Consider the following 24072-nt stretch of genomic DNA (forward strand, 5'->3'; position numbering starts at 1 on the left):
CTTCTCAGTGTTTTTTCACTGTCCCAAATATTCTAAGACAAATCCAAAACTATGCTGAAAGCAAAAGCTACAAAGGTCTATCCATATTCACACAGGGATCACGTATCTCATCAATCAGTTTAGAAGTGTTATAAGAAATGTCTCCATCATTAGAATGTGTTTCAGTAGAACTCACTGCATCCACATTCTTACCAAAAAATGTCTCTATCTCTAATGTTTGCAAAGGCAACACCTGGAACTGTATTTATGGCCAAACATTATACAGCCACAAAGGCATCCTTAATGCCATATTTACCAAGGTCTCCCATAGTCACTGCTTACAAAAATCCCATATCAGGTAACTGACTGGACAGGAAACTTCTGCTTGAAGGATTATTCATGTATGTAAAAACTCTAAACCAGAAAAGTTATATATCACTAACTGGACTTTCCTGAAGTATGTTGTTTTTTTACATATTCAATTCCCTTTCTACTCCACCCCCCCTTCTCATTCCTTCTCTTTCACTGTCCTTTGGGAAACATGTGGCTTCAGGGGTAAAGTAACCACTGGGACTGATCCACTATTAAATCATGTTTTGCAGAACTAAGATCCTAAATTCTGGTCATGTATACAGTAAAAACATGGCAATGCTTATGTTTTCTGAGATGGTGATAACTATTTAACTATATAGTAAACAAATCTAACAGCAAAGAAAACATAGAATGAGTAAAATTAATATAAAAAGAAAAAAATTGAAAAGGTGGAGAAATTAACTAAACACAAAATATGAAAATGATAGTGCAGTAAAACTATTTCCATTATAGAATGGAAACAGAGGAACCTGAAAAAAAAAAAAAGGTATAATAAAAAGAGTAAGTGAAACCATTTTGAAAACCAGGCAACAGTGGGAATCTGAAGAATGCATGATGCGTAAGTTCCTATACTTAGCTCTAACAACTGTGTGTTTATCAGCATGTGCAGGACCAACTTAGTCTAGTCTGATAAAGTTTCAGATTTCTTCAGGTCTTTGCAAGACTTATCTCCTGAAAAAAAAAAAGACATAGAGAGAACCTTTTACAGGTTTCAGCCCTGCAGAGGATCCAATGTGCTCCTTTAAATACATAATACATTTTCTAATATTGGCATATTCCAAAAAGAACCAACTCAAATCAACTCTCCTGTTCAATATCTGTGCTGTATATGTATATATGTATATAAAATTGCAGTGTGCTGTAAAAGTTTTGTGGCCTGACTGTAAACATATTCTATTGAACAGCTATTCCAAAATTCTTTTCCTCATTGTTAACCACAACCCTTTATAAGCCATATGTTACATTCATTGTGTAACAGTTATTTGAGCATTAAAATTTGCAGTCGGGAACATTTTCAGACATACTGTGTTTGTTATATCTGTGTATACCTTAATTTTAGATACTATTATAACACTGGTAAGATTAGAATGACACAAATAGCAGCAAACACTTAAAGAAACAAGGACACATTTACTGCATATATAAAGATGATGTAATTTATGGTATGGTCAAGGGTGTTAACTTTGAGAGAGTTGTCTTATAAGGGACACACACCAACAGTCAGTTAGGTTTTAAATCTCAGATAACACTTTTAATTAAGTTCAGAGGTTATCTACTAGTATCCACACTTCTGATTTTTCTAGCAATTTTGTTGGCCGATGTCCTCATAACAGATATTCTTCTCATTCTTGAGAGAAAAAGACATTTTCATATATTCCTAAGTCTCAAGACAAGTTTACTCAGTTATAATACTGTCTTAACCACACTGCAAACATCTGATCATTCTGATTTATGTAGGTAGTTTCTGAAGAAATACATGTTAAACACATCATATAGAAAGACTACAACAATGCCAATAAATTATAAAAAAACATAATTTAGAGACAAAATTAATGTCTAGGTATAAATAGCTGTAGATCAACAAATTACAGTATTTAAGAACGTTATAGTTTATATTTTGTGACTGAAAGATTTTTCCATGTGTGAAGTATAATCTTTCCAAATGTCTTCTTTTCTGCCACTAGAGGGTACTCCAAGAACTTACAGTATATTTATAGCAAGGATTTATTTGGGGTTTTTGGTCTGCAAATGATCAAGTACTTTTGTCACACTAAACCTTAGGAATTTAACCCTTCAAAATCTTGATATTAAACAACAGCTTTCAAAATCAATCTAATATACCTTTTCAGCAAAATAGTGCAGCGTACCCAAATTATAAAGAACATTGACTGACATGTAATTGAGATTTAGTTAAACTTATTCTACTTTTAAATTAACTAAATTATTATCTTTTCTTTATTTCAGATACAATTCTCTGGTTCACATCCTATTTCTTCATCCAGATTTGGACAAGGCATTCCATTGTTGGCAGGTTGAAGAAGTACAAAACGAGTTCTGATCTTGGTCCCTGTCTTTCTGCAAATACCTCTACAGAGACCCCAGGAAGACCACTGTGAAACCTCACAGTCCAGTGGTGTTTCTGCAATACACACAATAAAAAGGTGACATTACATAAACGTGTGCTTATGTCAAATACATAATTGGCAGAGCATTAAGGAACTATGATCAAATAATGTTCTTTCTTGTACAAAAACGCACGTGACATTAGCAAAATCCATATCCCACAGACAAAAATGTCTGTTTTCAGCTCCTAAGCTCATCAACACTGTTATTATTATTATTATTATTGCAGTCTACAGACTGTCTGAGGTAACACATAAGTAGTGCAGCATATTATCTACCGAATTGAAAACATAGAATTCCTATCAAAGAAAACTATGCTTTAAGTAATTGTATTCAAAAGATTGCTTTAAAAAAAGCATTTACTATTGATTTTGTTATGCATTTGCCTTCTCATGTCTTACTGAAAACGCTGGGATTAAAGGTTTTCTCTGGTTTATTTAGCTATATTTACATTTCTTTGCAGATAGATACTGTTCTTACAGTTGTTCATGTAGAATTCCATTTAACTTTCTTTTCCTATTTGCTTCAGGATTAGAGAAAAGTCACATTTTTTTATCATTAAGTCATCTTCTTATTGTGTATGTACACTGCAGTTCCCTTTGCCAATAAAGATATTCTGTCACTAGAAGCTTTTTAATACTAAAAGGGATTTCAATACAGTTTGAATTTACTGCAAAAATAGAAGTCAGAAACTAAAGTGCTTTTAATAATCTATACTTCCATTGAAAATATCTCTCATAAAAATATAGGTGACTATTCCTTAGCAGGTTAAATGAAAACTTTGCTTCTCATAGGAAATCACATCAAAATGGTATTACAGCGTCTGTGGGTAAAATAGGTGCTCACAAACCCAGCTTTAAATGTGGTACTATATGTGACCTCTGACACAGATTTCTAGTATTACAGTGGAACTCACTATCTCTTCGGTGACCACTCATTCCCATGTTTCCATAGGGAATGAGGGGGACAGTTTGATCTTTGGTAATTAAACCGGTCTTTTTGATTCTGCAATATGTTTTTAAATAGACTGATTTGCTGGTTATATAGAGTAAAATGGGGATCTATGATTAAAAATAACTTTTGAGATATCATACTTTAAATGCATTCTTTTAAATTTCTATCCTAAAAAGGGCCAGATGCTCCTTTCAAATGTAGCAGGAAAGGCATATGACTAAAAATGAGATATGTAGCACTCATTTTGAATATAGTGTGTTTAGTAATAGAAATACATTTAAATGCTATATATTGGTAGAGAAATACATTTATTAAGGTATAAATCATGCACTTTTAACTGTGTAGAGAATGAGTTTAATTTTGCTGACTGTGAGGTAACTTCAGAACAGAGCTAGAGGCATGCAACCTACAGGCATCCTGGAGAAGCTTTTGGACATGGCAGCTCTTCTAGAAAAACACTGGGGATTTAGCCTTTGGTTGTCTCACAAGTAGTATTTTGGATGTCAGTCTTATTATTAACCCTTCTTCTTACACTTTGTAAAAATCAGCTAGAAAACTGTAATGAGAAAATCTCAGTGGACACTGTCCAACTGCTACCTTTCCCTTCAAGCAACTATTATGTTAAATATGTATTTATTAATTTGGAGATTTGAAAATTACCCGTAAAACTGATTTGAGTCCATAGTTTGAGTATGTTCCTACCTAAACAAGATGATTAGCCAGTATTTTTGAGAAAAATGAGAGAGAACATTACTTTTGCTGTGGGTGTATGTTTCTATCACAAATATGACCAGACCAATTGAATTATATTAATTCTTATTGCATATAACCATCAAACCCTCTGACCTGGAAAAAGACAATAGTTACTTTGCTTGGTCAACATGTAGAAACTTCAGGATGAATATTTACTTTAAAGTTGCAAAGAATTTTGAAGCTCTGATTCTGATTAGTGTTTCTCATAAAATTTCCTGATCTATGCAATACTAAGGCTTGAGAAGCTCTTATTGTGAATAGAACCCAAACCACTGAACCATAGCTCAAACATGCAATCCTTATTCCTCATTTTTTCAGGAATTCTCTTTTGTCAACTGGCTTGTTTTATTTCCCATGGGTGAGTCTGAAAACCATTCCTATGCAAATAGGAGAACATTCTGCCTAATCACCTGTTTCATCCATATCACTTACCAGATTTCCATATATTTTCTGAATGAATGGGAATAACAGAATTGAGCATATTGAAGAACTAATCACTTACCTAAGACAGAGTCTATTACTTCGTTGCTTTTAGCTGGAGGATTAATAAAAGGTGCAGAAAGACCCAGCTGGGTTTTCTTCAGTTTTACCATCATTACTTGAGCAATAGGTGGCAAAATTTTGAGTTTGGGATAATAAAATGAGTTTGCTGGGTGGCTTGGAGAGGAACAAGTGATCTGTCAAATAAAAAGGAGAACCTTAAAGAAGCTATATCCTACTAGTAAGAAGGTAACTGTAAAATCATGTTTATACATCATACTAATATTTTTTTGGCAAGTAAAATGCATATAACCAGGTTATATGAACCTCAGTCCACGTAACTACTGCTGGTAATCCTAGACTTTTTGTGCATAATCCTCTGAGACAATGAATTGTGCCAACCTTTTAGAGAGGACTGCAGTGGGAAGTACCAAAACCACAGTAATGTATGGAATGGTTTGATGGAAAGAAGTAGATGTTATTACAAGGAAGAATACAAGAGTATCATATTGTACTAATTATGCTATAGCTGTTATCATATGGTTCTAGAAGGTCAATTGTATTGTTTTCCAGCTTCTCGATCCTCTTATTAGCACAGCATTTGGCTACAGAAAACCTTAAAGAAAGGATTAACTGAATGTTTATAGTATTTAAAACATTTGAATCAAAATCCTTTGCTCTCCACCACCCTTAAATAACAAAAGCAAAGTATGAGGCATATAGAATATCAAGCAACAAAAGAGACTGAAAGTGGGGTCACCTCAGTAGTGATGAAGTTCTCCTCTGCTTTCCTTAGCTCCTTTCCCTCAATTGTAAGTTTCAGGTTTCAGCAATGCTTTTAACTGAAGACTCCTCCCCAAATCAGTATTCACTACTAAAAATTTTCATGTTTAGATACATATTTATGAATGCCAGGACTTTTGTGAATACTTTTATTTTCCTGGTGGCTTATGAATTGCTAAAAATGATATAAAAATAGTCAGATTTTACAGAAAAACTTTAAATGTAGAGCCAAATTTTTGTGAACCAGCTTCATTTGCCTAATAAATTTGAATGATACAGAAAATAAACAAAAGCAGTAGGATTATCAGCTGTGTAATAAATCTATATAAAGAGAGCGTCAGCACTCTTCAATACTGGAATCAGATTCGCAAGGGCCTATTGTGTACTCATAGGATATTTATCTTTTAAAGGGAGGACTCAAAACATACAGGTATTAAGTGCTAACCTATGTATATACACCTACCTCTGTAACTGTGTCCTGTGGAATAGTGGCAAAGTTTGGGGAGGAGAATGTAAAACCACTGTCAGTTCCAGCATCATATGGAAATAGGTCTACTGATACTTCTTCCATCCAGCGGTTTCCTTCACAGAGATTTAGGCTGTCAATACCCACAAACCAGTCAGGGCTTGGAACAATTCGTACCACAAATGAAACCTAATGAAACAAAATGATCCATCAGGATTGCATCACTTTTTTTTTTTTTTTTTTAAATGCTCCAGTCCTGCTTATAGTATATATATATAAAATAATTTAAAAATTTTGTAAGAACTGTCATTGTAATCTTCTACTTTATAGAACCTGTACAGTGCTCCCTTCAATGTCACATAGTTTTTAGTAGCTCCTTGCATTACATTATTCCTATAAGTGAGAATTCACTTTAATTTTGGGTGCTAGTGACATAAAATAAACTTTTAAAATTAATATGTATATTTACTTACTAAGGGATGTCTTGGATGCACTTCTAATTCAGTAGATGTTTGTCCTGTACCACTGGGAATGGCAGGAGCAGAGAAGATTCCATGTACACTCTGAATTTTCTCTCCAGCTTCTTCTATTTCTTTCATTAATACCCATGCTTCACCTTTTTCAGCAAAATCACGGACACCATTGCTGGCATATTCATTTTTTTTCCACATGCTGTAGTCAGAGCTGTGAGTAACACCTATTTGAGTGAATACACGGCATGACATTAAAGTCTGGTTTAGATTGTCCCTATTTATTCAATTTCTCTGTTTTATTTCTGAGGTTAAAAAAAAAGTGTATAAAAATGAGTGAACACTAAAACATTTGGCTTATCTCTGTTTATTTCAGCTGCAGTCAATTGAATACAGAAGTCAATTGAAAACAGTTGTGGATTTTTGAAAGCACTGTGGATACTTCACATGTCTGCATTTCATTCTTAATAACTTGGCTTTTTTTTCTCCTTTTTCATTTGTTGCCTTAAAATTGACTGTTAAGAAATAAGAAGATCACAGTGGTCAACAGATTCATTTGTTCTAAAAACTGGGCATACTTCACTTACCTAGCATTGATGACCACTGTGCTGGGGGCCTATAAAGTGGGTACTGCTTAGGGAAAGCAGTCTGACTCCATTTCCCTGTGAAGATTATGCTGTATTTAGCAAGTTCCTCCGTTGTGCAAATAGAATCATCACCCACAGGCAAGCTGCTGGCATAACCTAGTATTGTTACAAGTAACGTCCAGATAACTTTACAGGAGCGGTAGACAAACGTCAGGTTTTCCATTCCCTTCCACACAAAGAAGAAAAAAATACGTTAGCAACATTAGTCACTCTAAACTCAAAATTGAGTAACAGTTACCTAATAAAATGTAATGTACTGTAAGTTATAACCAAAAAGAAAGCATCTGAAACACTAAAAACTGTTGTGCTTCTAAAAATATTATTATAATGCTTTCAGATTTGATCTTTTCATGCTTATACTACAAATCTCTAACTCTACCTGAGACAAGAGTTTCTAATGAAAATAAAAATATCTTAACCTTGCCAATAGTCCTACCACTGAGAAAAATCTGTTTCTGATTTTCTTTTGAAATCTTATTAGAGTCACATCTTGAATTAATTAGAGTAGCAACTGTTTCTGTGGAAAACATTAGTGGTATATTTATTCTTCTAAAGATTAAATTGCAGGTTCCCTTGCCAAAAGAAATGATTTATTTTAAATTTGTGTTCTACAAGGGCTGTTTTATGGCATAACATTTAAAATCAAATGCATTTCATATTTATATAAATTACGGTGCTGTCATAGCTTGTGCATTTTAAAATACATTGTAATTCCTTCAGATTGTTTAAGCTACACAGTTGTTAAAACCCAGTATTTTTAAAAAGTTGCTGTCATAGGTTGTGCAAATTTTGCTTTTAAATTAGTATGGCAATTGCATCAGACTGTTGAAATCCAGCAATTGTTTAAAATAGCAGCCTTTAAAACTTACTTTTAAATGCTTTTGTCCTTTGAGAAAACTATACAAATATAAGTAAAACACTAAGAACATATTAATTTGTAAAAAGAGCTGTGAATACTCACTAAATGTTTCCTCTGGAGCACTGGTAGGGGGAGAGCACCTGCTTTTGCTGGCAGCTGAGTTGCTCTGCAAGAGAAGACAGTAGGAGTCTTGCTATTTATGCCTGAAGAGGGTCCCTTTGGTCCAACAATTATTGTAATCTTTACACTTTCCAGGTTTGCAAAAGGCATGCCATCTTCTTGTTTGCAGGCTTTTCGGGTGCACTATCAGAGGTTTCCTGCCTGTCAACTGGTCCAGGTTCCTATCAGAAGACTGTAATGCCGAATAGACGAAATGCCTTAAAAAAAATACCTTGGATTCTTAGCAACAGTTTGAGTTTTCTGGTGCCTTTACAGTTCTCTGCTCTGATTAATGCCTCCAAGCTATACAAATGAACTGATTCCAACGCTGGAATAGTTCTAGTGAATACACTTTAAATGAGAAGCATGTTTGCTTGTAAGTTTTATTGTCTGACAGATGCTCCTTCCAAACATTTACAGAGAGCTTGCTCACCCTCACACACCATATGTATGTGTTCAAATAAAACGGGTGAGGCAGCTAAAAAAGTCAAGAGGAAAAAAAAGTTACATTTCCTAATTGCACAGACTCACAGAGACTGTCTCTGCTGCAAATATGAATTAATCTGAAGTAGTACAGTGCATATTTTTGTGTCCTACAGTACTGTATGCTGGCTGATGAAAGGGCTCTGTAACACTGTGGTTTCTTTGGAAAGAGTGGTTTTGGGAAGCTCTGAGATTTTTCTTAGCTGTCTTCAGAGTAAAAACCCCAAATAAGAATCTTATTCTTGCAGTGAAATCATACATCCTCTGTAGCACAGCACATATATCACCAAAATTAAATTTTCTATGAAAAATTATGCATAATATAATGACCCTCTTAACAAATAATGTTTAATATTGATTTTAAATTCTTTTCCCCACCACATTCCAAATAAGGGGAAAGAGAGGGTTGTGCCATGCCTATAAGGTTAATAAATGCTACTGGGGCTGGTCAGCAAAAGAAGTTAAGTTCAAAAGTTTAGAGTGAATCGTGAAGAAAGTCTTCCATAGGATTTTCTTTTGAAACTGTGAGGAACGTCACTTAAGTACTTCCACAGATCTCCAATAGGATGGTAGAGCATATGGAAAATGACCAAGACAAGCAACACAGTAATTTTTTTCAGATGAAACTAGGCCATCACACTTATATATATATATATATATATATATATCTTAAGTGACATGCTGTGGTCCACCAGGAGGGTGTTACCAAACAACCAGATAACTTTAGAGGCACTTTGTTGCAGCACTTTAACTGGAAACTCATCCTTCCCTTCTGCCCCTCACCCCATGGTAAATCAAGACAAGCCAAAAGATGAATAAACTAGGATGTGTGAGTGGAATTTCCATTGATTATTCTCCTGGCAAATGGAATTTATAACAAGTTTCAACACAAATGGATTCAGCACCCGTAACCACAATTCCTGTGTATCTGGATAGATTATGGGAATTCTGTGGCAGGTTAAGCCACCTAGACATGGACATGCCCTTTATTTCCAAGACCTCTTCCTCCATCCTGTGCTAATGCAATGTTTTCCATAATTTATTTCTGTTCCAGGAGACAGACTCCACTAAGAAAAAGAGCAAAAAGAATTCATGGATACTTTTGTCCAGTTCTTTGAGTGTTTGTTGAAGGATGATATTTGAACTACATCCAGCTTACTTCCTCTTATGCACAGAATTCCAGATCCATGGGTTCCTTAGAGAACTGAGTGTTATTTACACAAGTGGGTGATCTTTCCCACCCATGCAGCTACCTAGAGGAACTATACAAAGGTCCCACAAGTTTTAATGTATGTTGCTCAGAGCAGTGTTAAAATTACTTTAGGCTTACTTATTTATTACTAAGTAGCTTTAAACTTCAGTAGGCTTTGACGTTTACCATCTTAATTACTGAACGAGCTAACTTCACATATTGAAACATACTGTGACATTTCCAGGACAACACTTAAAACAAGAAAAAAGCAATTAACTCTGGATATAGCACAGAGCTATTTAGTATATCAGTCTAGCCTTTTCCTTTCGAAGAATAATTACTGGCAAAAGGCACATCACCAGACTAGATCATTCTGGTTCCATGACTACATGCTATGAATGTGTCCAGGCACAGGACAATACATGCAGGCTGCATAATTTGGCACAGATATTATAAGAAAAACTTACTAAATGATGAAAGAAACTGAATCACTGGAAGTCATTAACTTGGGAAGTCATTTGAGGTTTCTAAGTACAGAGTAGACAAACAAATATCAAAAATCACTAAAGTTATAGTTGATTCTTCCTTTGGAATAAGAATGCATGATGTATGACCATCCAAGAGGTTTTCCAGTCCTACAATTCTTTGTAATCACTTTATCCTTCTTCTAGAGCTCCATTAGTCCAATTTCTTGAGGTTAGCATAGTCTACAACATCAGATATGCTGTTAATGGAATACACAGTCTGAATACAGATCTACTGAGTCTAGATAATTTCTTTTCCTACCTTACTGATGTGGGGATGAGGTACTTTGAAGTTTTTTAATCTGAAAACTAAAGAGGGATTCTTTCCTCAAAGACTGCAGATACTTGCAGGGAAACTGTATTCTAGTCCTTATTGTTCTCCAATGATGTCCAAAATGGAGATTTTCTTCCTTGCCATTCCTACACTGGACCTTTCCCTGTTTACAATGACAGCTCTACCATGGCAGGTTTCTCAGGATTAATATCTTCAGAAGCTGCAGCCTCATTCTTATGTTTGTTGGATTCATAATGAAACTGTTGAACAAAATACAGTGGTTGTAAATTTATTTAATTATCTTCTGGCCTCTCTCCACCCCCATGGCTGAATGAAGAGAATACAGAGAAAAATAAAGTAATACCGAGTAATGGTGTCAGAAAATACTAACTTGAGGACTCCCAGCCTTATTTCTTTACATAGAACTGTGCTAAACATAACCAGTCTCTGACAGAGTGAAGGACATCAAAACACCAAACATATCTCATAGGTGAGAAAGAAGAAAAAGAGAAAACAGAAAAAACCACCCAGATTTCCACTCAATGGACTACTTTCATGGCTGGGAAGCCACAGATGCCAAATTTCTGTGGGCCAGCAGCTGGAGAAAAAAATTGCTGTGGGATCAGAATCTATGCTTACATTCCTCCTTCAGTTATGATGTCCCATTAAAAAGCAGCTGAAAACTCATGGAAAACTGGAAAAAAAACTTCATTTTAAAAAACAGTTTACCTACATATAAAATCAGACTTTTTTCTTTCTCTTTTACAGCAAAATAGCTTTTGTTTTTCATGTTTGTGTCTCTTCAGGTACACCTACTTTCTATCCACATGCATACCACTGTAGACCTTGAATGCTGAGGGACTAGGCATAGAAAGCTTGCTTCACTTAAGCATCAGTGCCAAAGTGTGCCTTGTGTTTAGTTTTACTTGCAGGAACATGCAATTTCTTGTCAGTAAGTCTTACAGGCTTTACCTCCAGGCTTTAGCAAGACTCACAGGATGAAACCTAGAACATACAAAACAAAAGTGGTATCCATATACTTTGGGGGTTAAATAACAGTCATAACTGTGTCTAAAATATTCTGTATTTTTGCGAAGCAAAAATAATTAATAAACAAACAAGGAAAAACTCTACTTAAAAATATAGCAAAATATTCAGTATGTTGATTTTTGAATCTTTTACAATGTACCAAAACATTTATATCATACAGGAATATATTAATGCTAAAAGGGTGTAAATTCCATTTTGATTAGTCAGAGAATAATTTAGCCCTTTTTCTGGTAAGCAGCAAGATTGGCATGATTAGTTATGACTTTTCCATTCAAGTGTAGGTTTGAGAGAAAGGAGGTTTAACCAGAATGATTGCTCTGAAGTTAGTTTGCCCACCTTTGTTCAAAACAGGAGCTTCAGAAATTTTGTATGTGTATTCCTGAAGTATTACCAAGCATTACAATTTTATTAAACCAATTTCCAGTTTGCTGTTAAAGAGTATATATGGAACTTTGATATTCACAGGCTGTTTAATATGCTTATGACTAGCTAGCATCTTTTGTCTATCAAGAAAAACATAACATTGTATTACTTAAGAAGGATTATATACCCATAGTTTCTCTCCTGAAGTTACCATGGATACACATACAATTATGGACACTCAGCAATGCCAAAAGGTTTATATTCAAGTCAAAGCCCTCTGAGCTCTAAGTTGTAAAATCTCAGTACCAGAGTGGCAAGCAGCAGAATGCTTTAGAATGGAGAAATTGTGGTGTTGTCTTGGAAGCTTCTATAAAATAAAGCATTTACATAATCAAATAAAACATTCCCAATATTGGATGGTACAACAGAAGTGAAGGCAACTTTAATCTCTGTTTATATTTTGGGATAAAAATTTAGTTTGTAGATTAAGGTACCTAAAATAAGTGTACACATATGAACTAGATATGTAAACTACCACTATATATAATGGAAGTCTAATAAACCATCAATAGAATCTAGAAAACTGCTCAGCTCACCCTTTAATCCATACCTATATTTGACCAAGTGAATAACTTATCAGTTATTATGAGAGCAAGAAGTATACTCTGTCTCCACTAACTGTATTGATAAGTTCTCCATTGATCAGACACCTAGCTCTCAGGTAAGCATAATCACGTCATTGATTCAGGCACCTGGGGCTGAAGGGGGGGAAGGTTCTTGGTTTGGTGTTTTTTTTACTTTCTAAGACCAATTTGATGCTTTCTTTGCCTTGTATAAATGTCAGTTTTTTATCTCTGTAGCAACGCTGTAGGAGACCACCCAATTATATTTCTAAAGTAGTCACTCTCAAGGCCACTCTTCACTTATATTAATTCCTCTTTCAGTCAGTTTTGTCTATTTCTCTCCTATTTTTTTCAAAGGTCTTAAATATATTAAACAATAGCTTTGGAGTTATTAGAGTTACAGCTTTAATTCATGTGAATAACGAGGTACTGTAAAAATATTAGTTGATCTTTTCGGGGAAGTCATCCATAGGACCTTGGGTGACATGGTCTAGTGTGAGGTGTCCCTGCCCCTGTGAGGAGAGTTGGAGCTGGATAATTTTAAGGTCTTTTCCAACCCTAACCATTCTAAGATTGTATGATTTTATATATCACAGTCTGCACATTGCTCTAATTCTGTAAAAGATCCATCTTTTGACACCATAGCACAGTATCTTCTCCCTGCCCCGGTACAGGTAAGGAATCAATGAAGATTTAAGGGTAACACTGGAGTACTAAGTGCAGTGAGCACAACTTGAAGCAAGAGAGGTTCAAACTGAATATAAGGAAAAAACTTTTCCACCACAACAGTCAAGTGGTGGAGCAGTTGGCCCAAAGATGCAGTGCAGTCTCCTCCTTGGAAGCTTTAAAAGACTGGATAAAGCCGTGAGCAACCTGATCTAATCTCAAAACTGACTCTGCTTTGAGTAGGAGATTGGACTAGAGACCTCCTGAGGTCCCTTGTAACCTGAAGTATCCCATGATCTTATATTATGAAGAAAATTTGTTTCTGACCTCATTCCAATGCTTCATGTATCATTAAAAAGAAAATTCACTTGCCTAATAACCTCACAGGTTCTCTCCACATAGGGGATTTCTCTTTCATAAGTAATACCAGGAATGTAATTGCAAAATTAAGGTTTATAAAGGAGGGGGATGTAGGACTGATATCTGTGGATGATATGAATATGCCGCACAGTGGAATTCAGTGTAGAATTCCCTGAGTTAGCACCAAGGAATACCTCTCCAAAATCAAGCCACTAAAGTTAAATTAACATGGTGAACCTGGAGTTAATTAACAGACAGAGAAATGGGATATATAAATTCAGAAACAGGGTAATGTAAACACAGCTGCTTCTTTTGAGTTTTGAGGAAAGCTCCGTGCAGCCATCCCTGCACACTGATCAGCGACAGCAGCTTCCACAGAGGTGTTTGTGTGCTTGTGGAGGATCTCTGGATGAAACACTACTAATTCTGTACAGAAATAAATGCATGCCTACAAAGTTTATTATGGGAAACTTCTTCAAGTCTTCTGTGACCCTCCTCAGAACAAGTAATACTACCAGACTTTTTTTACAGTCTTTTATAACAGTTGTGAAGTAAACCCTTAGAAAATGGATATTCTTAGTAAAGAATATTCCTATCATTATGCTGAAGGAATCAAATAGCCTTTCTCACTTAATGCCCAAAGTTGGACAGAGCTTTGGGTGACATGGTCTAGTGTGAGAAGTCCCTGCCCATGGCAGAGGGGTTGGAATGTTAAGGCCCTTTCCAACCCAAACCATTCTATGATTCTATGATCTAAAACATTTGGAACTGGGAAGTTATCATAGAGACATTGTGCTGCATATGGAAGTAATTGTTTTGTAACTTGGCTGTAAACATGCCCCAATGCACAGGAAGAAACTTTAGACAAAATTACCAACCCTTACAGCAGAAAAAGAATCAGTAGCTTTCATGACATACATACCCAAGAGCACAAAAGGTCTTAAAAGTAATATAGAGCAGAGGAAACAAGACTATTAAATATAAGACATTATTGTTTTTCGACTACAGGCTGGTATCTCTTGTCTACAACAAAACAGTTGCTCTTCTCCAGAAGTAACAATTGAAAAAAATGTTAAATTCACCCTCTGCTTCTCAGCAAAACTCAGGGGAATGTGAACTGTAAGAACAAATTTCTTCTAAATGAGTGTTCTTGCCAGTATTGCTAAAAGTGACATTATATAAAGAAAAAAATTAGCTGTTTGAAACTGAAGAAAGCTGCTGTTTAAATAATGGTTTATACAGTTTCTTGTAATTGTTACTGTTGTTTCAAATCCCTGCATTATTAATAAGTGCCTGAGTATGAATTTTATTTATCAATTATTACAGTGAAAAAGTGAACTCAAAGAGATGACAAATTTAAGTTTTCTCCATTAAGTTCTGCGTTAACTGCAAATTAAGGATAAATTGGTATCAGTTTTAATTTCAGGAAGCTGTACTGCTCGTTTACTCCTTTTACTTCTAAAACTAAATCAATGTCAAGTATCATGCTAGGAGGCACTGTATTGCTAGAAATGCTTGAATGGATTTTTAATTCTGAAGCTCCGATATAAATATGATTTAGCATCAACAGAAACACTCCACAGTTATGTCAATGTGAATGCAATCAGATTCTGACCTATTCTTTATAAAGATGTAAAGCCTATATTTTAATTTCTTTTGTCAATAGAAAAGCCATTGCCCAGACCACATTTTAATTAACCCCCTTGAATTCTGTTTGCAGATTCAATTAAGAAGAGATATTGTTCTTCACTTCTTGTTCTAACCTGTTCTTCAAAGTTTCAATGCAGCTTACTGAATATATTATCACTTACGGGTTCTGAGAAACTGTTCTAGCTGATGTTTGGACAACATTTTGTCATCAGGAACAAAATACATTATTAGATGAAAAAGTTTCCACTAAAACTCAGAGTAAATAAGCACAGAACCTGGGAAAGACTTCTGTGATCATTTACATTCTTCTCTTTCCCAGACCCACATTTAGCTTGCCATATGAGCAGTAATAGCCCTATAACTACAATATGTCACATTTCTAATTGTCTCTAGAGTTGCTATAACAGAAAACGCCAGAACAAACAAAACCAGAAATTTAAAAGTATCGATTTACTCATCTATATAATGGGCCAAATATTCTGTGATGATTAGATCTATTCCTAAATATTTTGTAAACAATCTTTATTCTATTTATTTTATCAAATCATAGAAACACCAGTTAGAAGGGAGTTCTGGAGATGTCTTGTTCAACCTCTCCTTCAAAGCACGCCTGTCACCTAACTAGGTCAGGCCAGCTCTGCCTTTGTCTGGCTGAGTCACAAAAAGCACCAAGGGTGGAGATTTCCACCACCTCCATGGGTAACCAGTTCCAGTGCTGCACCACACTCCTTGTGGAAAAGTCTTTCCTCCTCAGCAATTTGAACTGCAATCTGTGGCTATTGTCCCTTAATATTTCATCTGCCATTAGTGAGCAAAATTTCGGCTATGCTGTCTTTGAGAGGAACCATAGGATAATTAGGGTTGGAAAGGACCTTAAGATCATTCAGTTCCAACCCTCCTGCCATGGGCAGGGACACCTTGCACTAAACCGAGTCACCCAAGACTCCATCCAACCTGGCCTTGAACACTGACAGAGATGGAGCATTCACAACCTCCTTGGGGAACTCATTCCAGTGCTTCAAGTGATTGCAAGCCTCTATTATATTTCCCTGGACTTCCTCTTCACTAGACAGAGTGAACTCAGATCCCTCAGCCTCTCCTCATACAGTGTACTTTAGTCTAGCTTGTCTTGATAGCCCTCCACTGGATGCTCTAAAGTATTTCAATATCCCTCTTGAGTTGGGAATCTCAGAATACAGTATTCAGTGTGGCCTCACAAGTGGTGAGTATAGGGTGTAAGAACTTCCCTCAGTCTGCTGGCCTTGCAACACCTGATGCAGTATTGCCGTCAAATTTGCCAATAGTACTCTATTTTATCAAGTGCTATATGTATATATATATATACACACATTTATGTAGCACAGTGTAGTATGATATAAAGAAACGGCTTTTGCCTTTTTTCACGCATGGATTCTCTGCCTTTTCTGGAAGCCCTGAAGTCTTTCTCTGGGACTTCTTTTAACAAGCCCTTGATAGCACCAATACTCTGCTTTAACACATTTCTGTTGCATCCCCTACTTTTCATGCTCACTGTTTTTAAAACTTCATCAGCATTTGCTTTCCCTGCTGTTCTGATGCAGAAGCAGATGTCTTTATCTTAATAGTGATTTTGACACTTCTCTTGGCTAAGTAACTTCTGGCAAATTAGATTGTGTAAGCAGCTTACTACTTGACAGTGAAAGAATTCTCAGAAGCATCAATCTGCCAAACTTTGGATTATCCCCAGCAACAATACCAATATTTGTCCTTTAATAATTAACCCAGTGTTACAAAAACTGATATAAATACAGTCATGTCATTGCATCTGCAGGTAAGTAGAACTTTCCTCATTCTTAGCATGAGAAGTTGCCTTTACAAATACTGACAACAATGACAATGGTGCTTGCCCTGCCCTCTTCCTCACAATAATAACATATTTCTGAAAGCAACAGTTTGTAAAATCTACTGTGAACTGCACAGTAATTCCGGAAGGTAAATCTGCACATGTTATACCACAAACCTCAAGCCCCTATCACAGGGATGCCACCATTTCACAGTATCAAATTACTTACATACTTTCTTTGCTGGATACCTCCACAAAGTACCATTAAATATGGCAATTCACACAATGAAAAATTATACTTATTGCCAACCACTAGTCTCTTACACCAATCCATTAATATTTCAGCTAGCTAGTGTAATGTAGGTGATATTAACAAAGCAAAATATGGGCAGATTTGCTCAATGAATATGATGCAGATAGGATTTAGATTACAATGCTTCTACAAAGCATGGGACATTTGAATTTCAGTTCATGTTCAGTAACACTGCCAATTGTCCCAGAACAGGAAAGGAAGAGGGTTAAAAAAAAGAAAATTGCATAATGCATTTACAGAGCGACCAATGTCTTTTGTTGATAGTCTGGTCCTATAGCTTAGGCATTTGTTTTCCTGGATTGCACTAGGATTGCTTGAGGGTATAGGACAGCAGAGAACTTGGCTGACTGTATGGGGGCCCACATGTCTATGAATTTGTAATGTTGAACTGGAGATTTTATAAATATGTAAGTTCTTAAAAGGGATAGAAATATTTGTTTGTAGTGTGTATTTTATGATAAGTGCTTTCTTTGAAAACTGAACTGCTTTATTTTAGCATCTAGACATAGAAAAGCAAGCAAAAAATGAGCAGAGAGTATGCTGTTAAATGTCTTGTACTAACTAGAGACTACTTTTTGCCACCAACTTCAAGAGTCTAAACAGCAAGCTTATTTTGATATGGTTTCCAGTCCATTGTAGTAGCTACTTGTCTCCTTCTACCAGCAGGACTGGCCAAACAAATTGCAGTAAGGATAACTGACTAACATTTCTGTAGTCATTTCCAAGTAAGGAAGAGGGGCCCTCCATCCCAGAAAGCACATATATAAACATTTGCCTTTATGAGTTTTTGATGTGACTCTGAGGAGGTCTTAGCCTTGGGGTAGTACTAACTAATCTTATCTGTAGAATGAGCATAACGCAAAACACTAAAGTAATTCTAATATTTGTTTTCTTTGAGCACAGACAACCTCTTAAAGTAGAGCAAATGCAGATCTTCCGGATAATGCAGACAAATAACATGTTTTAAAACAAATCTTCCCCCTGTTTTCTATTTCCTTTCAGAATAAGCCTCTCCTTCCAGATGCTCTGGAGTCCAGCAATTTGCACTGCCTTCCTGGGTTGCAGCAACCTTCACATAGTCTCCCTCTGGGTCTCTAGGAATGTATCCTCTTCTTGACCTCTGAGGCTTGGCTGTAGATCTGCTCCTTTGCAGCAAGCAAGCCATGTGCTTTGTCAGGAGTCTTTCAGTCTGCATTTAGACTTGTAATCTCCTCCTTTTCCTCCCCTCTCTCCACCTGACACAGACTGTTGCAGCCAGGAAAATCAGAGGCAGCCTATTCTGTCAGACCCTTTCAAACCAAATGAGAAGAAAAAAAACCCCAACCACAATAAAATAGAGACCAAACCATGAACAAAAACTCAGTTTTTTCAGCTGGCATGAGGGCAAAAAGCAGCAGGAATTGGAGGCACTCTGTAGTGCCTCCATCTAAACTGCAAAGGCTTTCCCAGTTTTCAGGCTCATATGTGCACCCTGTTCATTTTCCTATGTCAGGTAAGACCTAGATGCATCAACTCTCCTGAGGCTCCGGTTTCTGGGAAGAGAAGATGCAGTTGTATGAGCCAGAATGGTTCAGGCTTACTGCTTCTCTTTCAGAGGCTGAATTACACCCGCACAGTCCAGAATGCAGATGATATGAATTTACTTGTATTATGCAATAGAGGAAAGAGCAGATGGATAGATCTTACCAAATAATTAAAATGTGTCTACCTCTTTGTCTGACCTTGCTAGTCGCTTCTCAAAGATGTTGTCAAATAATTATCTGTCCAGAGTCTAACACTGATACCTGCTGGCATGGCCTCTGACTGCCTCCTAAAATAATAAAATACAAGATTGATTCCTATCTGTGCAGACAAAAACCAAAGATTAACATTAGAAAGCTTCCACTTCAGCAAAACTCAGGGAAAGAGTTCATTATTACTGAATGTAGGCTTCTGCAGGCACAAGACATTACTATGAGTTGAAGTCCTCACCTGAACAGGGAATAGTTTCTGGGATGTGCCACTGTTGGATGCTAGGGAAGAAAATAAACAAGAAATAGGCAGTGAACCCTTTTGGTAACACAATGGCTTTCCCATAACTGTACCTGACCTTTTCTGTAAGCTTTTCTCTTCAACAGCATTAATTGACAGTCAGATTTCATAAACTCCATCAGTTAGAATAAACTACACAAAACTGAGGAATTCCAAGCCCTGGTTTCTGCCATTTAGTGGCTTCAATTTTGCTTAAACATGAAAGACATTACCACTGCAGACATACACTATGTGTGTATGTCTGTAAGCTCAACAGACAAATTAGATTCATCTAGTATTCATGGCATTCTCTCATAGAAAATCTCTTTCCTTGCTGTTTCCTTTAGATATATTGCAAATTCTTTCTGAAGCTACCTTGTAAATCCATTCCACTCCATTGTTTTTTACCCGTGGTAGCAAATATCTTGGCAGGCACCAAGTAGTTTATGCCCAAAACGTCAAGGATCAATGTATTTTTCTATAGAGACTTTGCATATGCCATTTTTCACTAAACCCCAGTATGGTACTTACATTATGAAACCACTGATAGCGTTTAGGATATATGTCAGGTTGTACCAGCCTTTAATGAAACAGATTCCCAACTCTAACTTTTGCATTATAACAGCTATTCATAAGCTGCATAGAAAAGTAGTAATAACAATATAGATGTTTTTAAGACCTGTAGACATCTTCATTTCACTTCCCAGTATTCTCATTTCACAAGGAGAATCCAAGATAGATGTTTCAGAGACCAGACTCGAGAACACAGACTGCGTCCCACCTTTTATACCCACGTGTTTGTATTCAGAAAAGGGACACAGCGTTTCTTTAAATAAACTAAGAAAGAAGTCTGTGGTAGAACACAAAAATTATATGTGCAAACCCCCCATTATTAAACATATTATTATTAAAATATTATAATGAATAAAATAATAAATCAAAATTAAATGAGAATAAATAAAATTTAATGTATTATTAGTTATTGCAAAATATATTGCATTATTATATATTATTATTAAAGGTATCTTTATAGAACAAAAAATATATGTTACAAATTCTAATTTTAAAATTGCATCCATGATTACAGGTATGTAGATAAGCAGACTAGGAAGCCTTGTTGTTTATAAATAGCCTTCCATCTCAGCATGTTTAGAGATCCTCTTTTCTGCATAGCAGAAGAGGCAATTTGGCTAACAAATTGGAAGACCATGATCTTAAAAAACTGAATCTTGCTCCCAAATCTGGAAGCTTTCACAGATTTAAAACTGGAGGGGAAGAGACACTGTGACAATAATTTCTGGGAAATATTGTTTACTTTTGTTAATTTTATAATGAGTACTCTCACCAATTAAAAAAATAAAACTATATGTATTAATCAAATATATTTTCTTAGACAGGGCAATGTGGAGCGTTAGATTTGGACCTTATAAATTACCTGACAAGCTGTACTAGTAGTGTAAATGGATGATATAAGCACAGTAGTAATTACACTAAAAAGACAGAGGAACTGCTCTACATATACAACACTGGGAAGAAAAGAGGAGTAATATACTTTCATAAGTCTACCTGCTTTAATTTATCCATCAGACTAGCAGACTCTGAAGGGACATTTTAGGATATCACAAGTCCTTTTGGCAGTAACATCAGGAAAATCTCTAGAAGAAGCTTAATTTTCTAGAATGACAGAAGACTCTCTTGAGCAATCCATAGTATTTGGTACAAATCATCAAGGCTTTAACTTTCCCTCAGACACTAAGATTGAGAAAGGATGTGGATTAGGAATTTTTACTGGGGAACATGCCAAGAAAATACTAGAAACTTACTGTAGTCACCTTATACCTGAGGTCTTAGAAAATAAACGCATACATAAATACATAAAGATACAAAGAAGTAATTTTTTGGTCTGTAGAGATTTTTCATGTTGTGTTACTAAACTCTGACCCTACTCAATTCAGCTGGGTGTTTTCAGTATCTGTTGTTTGTACCCTGTATTTTTAACTCTGATGTAATATTTAAGGCCATGAAAAGGCTATTAGGGCAACAATGAACCTTCTTTTTCTTTTCCAGCATTCTTCTGCTGACCTCTCTTGAGTAATGCTCATGTGTATTTATTACTTAAGGGTCAGCATTACCAAAGCACAAGAAAAAGGGAAGAAATCTAGACAGCTTAGAAAATCTTGTACCTCTGTAGCTACCACATGGGCTCTTTCACTTCGGGATTTTATTTTCATATGTATAAAGGTGAAAGATCTTTTGGAAAAAAATAAATTATTTAGGTTAAAAATATCAGTTCCCAGAGAACCTCTCATATGTCCATAATATTTCTCTGGAAAATGTAAGAGTGACAAAATAAACTCATTCAAAGGAATGACACAGCAGTTAGAAGATTTAGCAATTCCAGAACTTTAAAAGATTTACCTGGCTGAAACTCTCAATTATATTTGTTCTTCAAAATTTTAATCTCTCTTTCACCTTATCACATGAAAGTGTATTTAATTTCATAAATGTTTTTCATTTTACTCATGTACTTAATAACACAGAAATGAGACATTTCTTTCAATTTTTTACCACATGGAAAATTCATGAAAATGTGAAAGCAGTGCAGTGGATGGAAAATTATTTCCAGTGGATGGAAAATTATTGCTTTCTCTCATAAATATGTCCAAGAGTCAGAATGTTTATTAAAATAATCCCAGAATACAGCAATATTTTCAAAGTTGGACAGGTACTAAGTATTTTGTTTTGGTGAGTTGGCTCACCTTCCACTTGAATGAAATATACCCCATCTCAAGTTAGTTTTAACTGTTTCTGTCCAGCTTTTCGGTGGGCTACTTCAAAACAATTTAACCATACTTTTCAGATGACCAAATCTGCTTACTAATACTAACTTTTCAAGCAAGACTATCAATACTCTCAACCTCTACAGAGAGAAATGTAATTACTTATACACTTTTTAGCTAGGGTTTTTTTCAAAGAATCACTAAATGAGCCTACATCAACATTTCAGTGCAGGTGTCACCTTTTGAAGCAAATTGCCTCATCAGTCCCATTTCGTAATGCTTTCATACATATTATGGACTGGTCTTGGATCCTGAGAAAAACTGGATTTGGGAATGAAAGTGAGTAGAGGGTGAGCTTTGACGATCATTCAGTCCACAGCATGACTAGGCCAGCATTAAAGCCTCCTGAAATGTGTGGAAGACAGATCTTTAGTAAAGACTGTTTATTTTATTAATCTGCTTACATTGTTTTGTGCTACTTGCTACTGTGGACCCAGTTTTCGACTGGCATTTGACCTCATAGACCCTCATAAGATGCAGAAACAAATTCAAAAGTGATTTAGAATGTTATTAAAATGTATATAACACTGAAGGATGAGATCTTCTTTTTGACTTATGAAAATTTCATTAAATGGTTATCTGCATCTTTAAATACCCAAGTATCTTTGGAAATCAGATACTTATATTTCTGCATTGCAGTTCCACTTTCTTAAAATTAAGATAAATAATAATAGTTTGACAGCATCTGATGAGGATAAACATTAAAAATTGTGCGCTTTTCAAATCATGGAATAAGAGGGTTGAATCAATCTGTAACATAGATTGCTTTCATATCACAGATCAAGGTTAAACAAAGGCTAAAGCTCTGCATGCATGATTTGCAAATGCAGTTATGCTAATACCATGATGATCTTAATTAGATGATCAGCTGCATATCTGACTTTTGATAATAAGTCCTAATGTGACTTGCTAATCAATGTCAGATATGGGAATAGAATGTAGAATTTCTGACTTGTGAATCCATGCGCTAATTGCTAAATCAGACTGCCTCACTAATGTCATCTTTCATTTCAAAATGTTCTATCTCCTGCTTATACTCATAGTGTAGATCGACAGACTGTTAAGATGAAAAGAAACCACTACAATCATATTATCCAACTTCTAAATAACAAGAACTAAAGAATTTCCTGTTATTTCATATTGGGAAACTATTATTTTTTCCTTTTGCCATAAATAAACATTATCAGGCTTAACTTTTGACTGGGCTACAGAACATTACCCTCAAAGACATCTAATTTTGATTTCAAGATTCCAAATGACAATGAAATTGTCACTTTCCATGAAAAGAAATGTCAGTTATGAGCTGTCCTCAACATAGGGAAATGCTCAAAAATAAGGTCATATTCATCCTGGTTTTGAAAGTTGCATTTAATTACCAGTTTAAATGCTTCTGACTTCTGCTTTCAGCCACAATAATATCTTGTTATGCCTTTAGCTGCTAGATTAAATATTCCTATACCTCAGACCATAGATTGCTGTATAAAGGAATTTATGTAAGAAAATTAACTGCTTTAATCGCATTGCTTAACTTATTGTGAGAAGTAGTTCGGATAACTAAGAAAATAATAGAATTATTTTTCCTTCCAGTGTTTTAGTTTTCTTTTTAATTTTGTAATATTACAGACAAATCCTAAAAAGGAACTACTGCAAAGATGGATTTTTAAAGTGAAATTGAAAGATTTGCATGGGTTGATTCTTCTTTCCAATGGACAATCCCTGTATTTTATACCTGAACAGGAGGGAAAGAAAGGAAAGAAACCATATTTCCTCTTGAAACGAAAGTGCATGGTTCTCAGCTGTTTCTTTGGATTTTGTCAACATATCAGAAAATAATATTAAGAACTGTGATTCCCATT

The 24072-nt window shown here is 35.5% G+C and overlaps 1 protein-coding gene and 1 long non-coding RNA gene across 5 annotated transcripts in view; one reads left to right on the forward strand and one right to left on the reverse strand.

Moving 5' to 3' along the window:
• LOC133276107 (uncharacterized) overlaps nt 1-19038 on the forward strand; it is a 32049-nt gene extending 13011 nt beyond the window's left edge. Inside the window, exons 2-3 of one of the 4 annotated variants that reach the window (XR_009745789.1) lie at nt 2317-2513; nt 18369-19038. This is a non-coding gene — a long non-coding RNA (uncharacterized LOC133276107). Of the gene's footprint in view, nt 1-2316; nt 2514-6757; nt 6960-8176; nt 8313-15301; nt 15516-18368 lie in introns of those variants that run through there. The other 3 variants (XR_009745791.1, XR_009745790.1, XR_009745788.1) reach the window with 3 other exon arrangements.
• Nucleotides 1463-8554, reverse strand: SPON2 (spondin 2). The gene is made up of 6 exons (XM_061466609.1): nt 7990-8554; nt 6969-7194; nt 6385-6608; nt 5909-6100; nt 4685-4859; nt 1463-2491 (listed from the first exon to the last, which is right to left on the reverse strand). Exons 1-6 carry the CDS (start codon nt 8155-8157, stop codon nt 2313-2315), a joined length of 1164 nt encoding a protein of 387 aa, XP_061322593.1. The 5' UTR covers nt 8158-8554; the 3' UTR covers nt 1463-2312.
• Nucleotides 19039-24072: the final 5034 nt, after the last annotated feature.

The sequence above is a fragment of the Pezoporus flaviventris genome, unplaced genomic scaffold (genome assembly GCF_033815535.1).
Source record: "Pezoporus flaviventris isolate CSIRO_AGI_PZ_B2104156 unplaced genomic scaffold, CSIRO_AGI_Pfla_v1 ptg000002l, whole genome shotgun sequence".
NCBI classification, from domain to species: domain Eukaryota; kingdom Metazoa; phylum Chordata; class Aves; order Psittaciformes; family Psittacidae; genus Pezoporus; species Pezoporus flaviventris.

Coding starts and splice junctions, on each gene's coding strand:
- SPON2 (XM_061466609.1), bottom strand. CDS start 8,157: ATGCCTTTTGCAAACCTGGAAAGTGTAAAGATTACAATAATTGTTGGA. Junction 7,195..7,989: donor TGCTCCAGAGGAAACATTTA/GTGAGTATTCAC, acceptor TTTGTGTGGAAG/GGAATGGAAAACCTGACGTT. Junction 6,101..6,384: donor TGCATCCAAGACATCCCTTA/GTAAGTAAATAT, acceptor TTGTTTCATTAG/GTTTCATTTGTGGTACGAAT.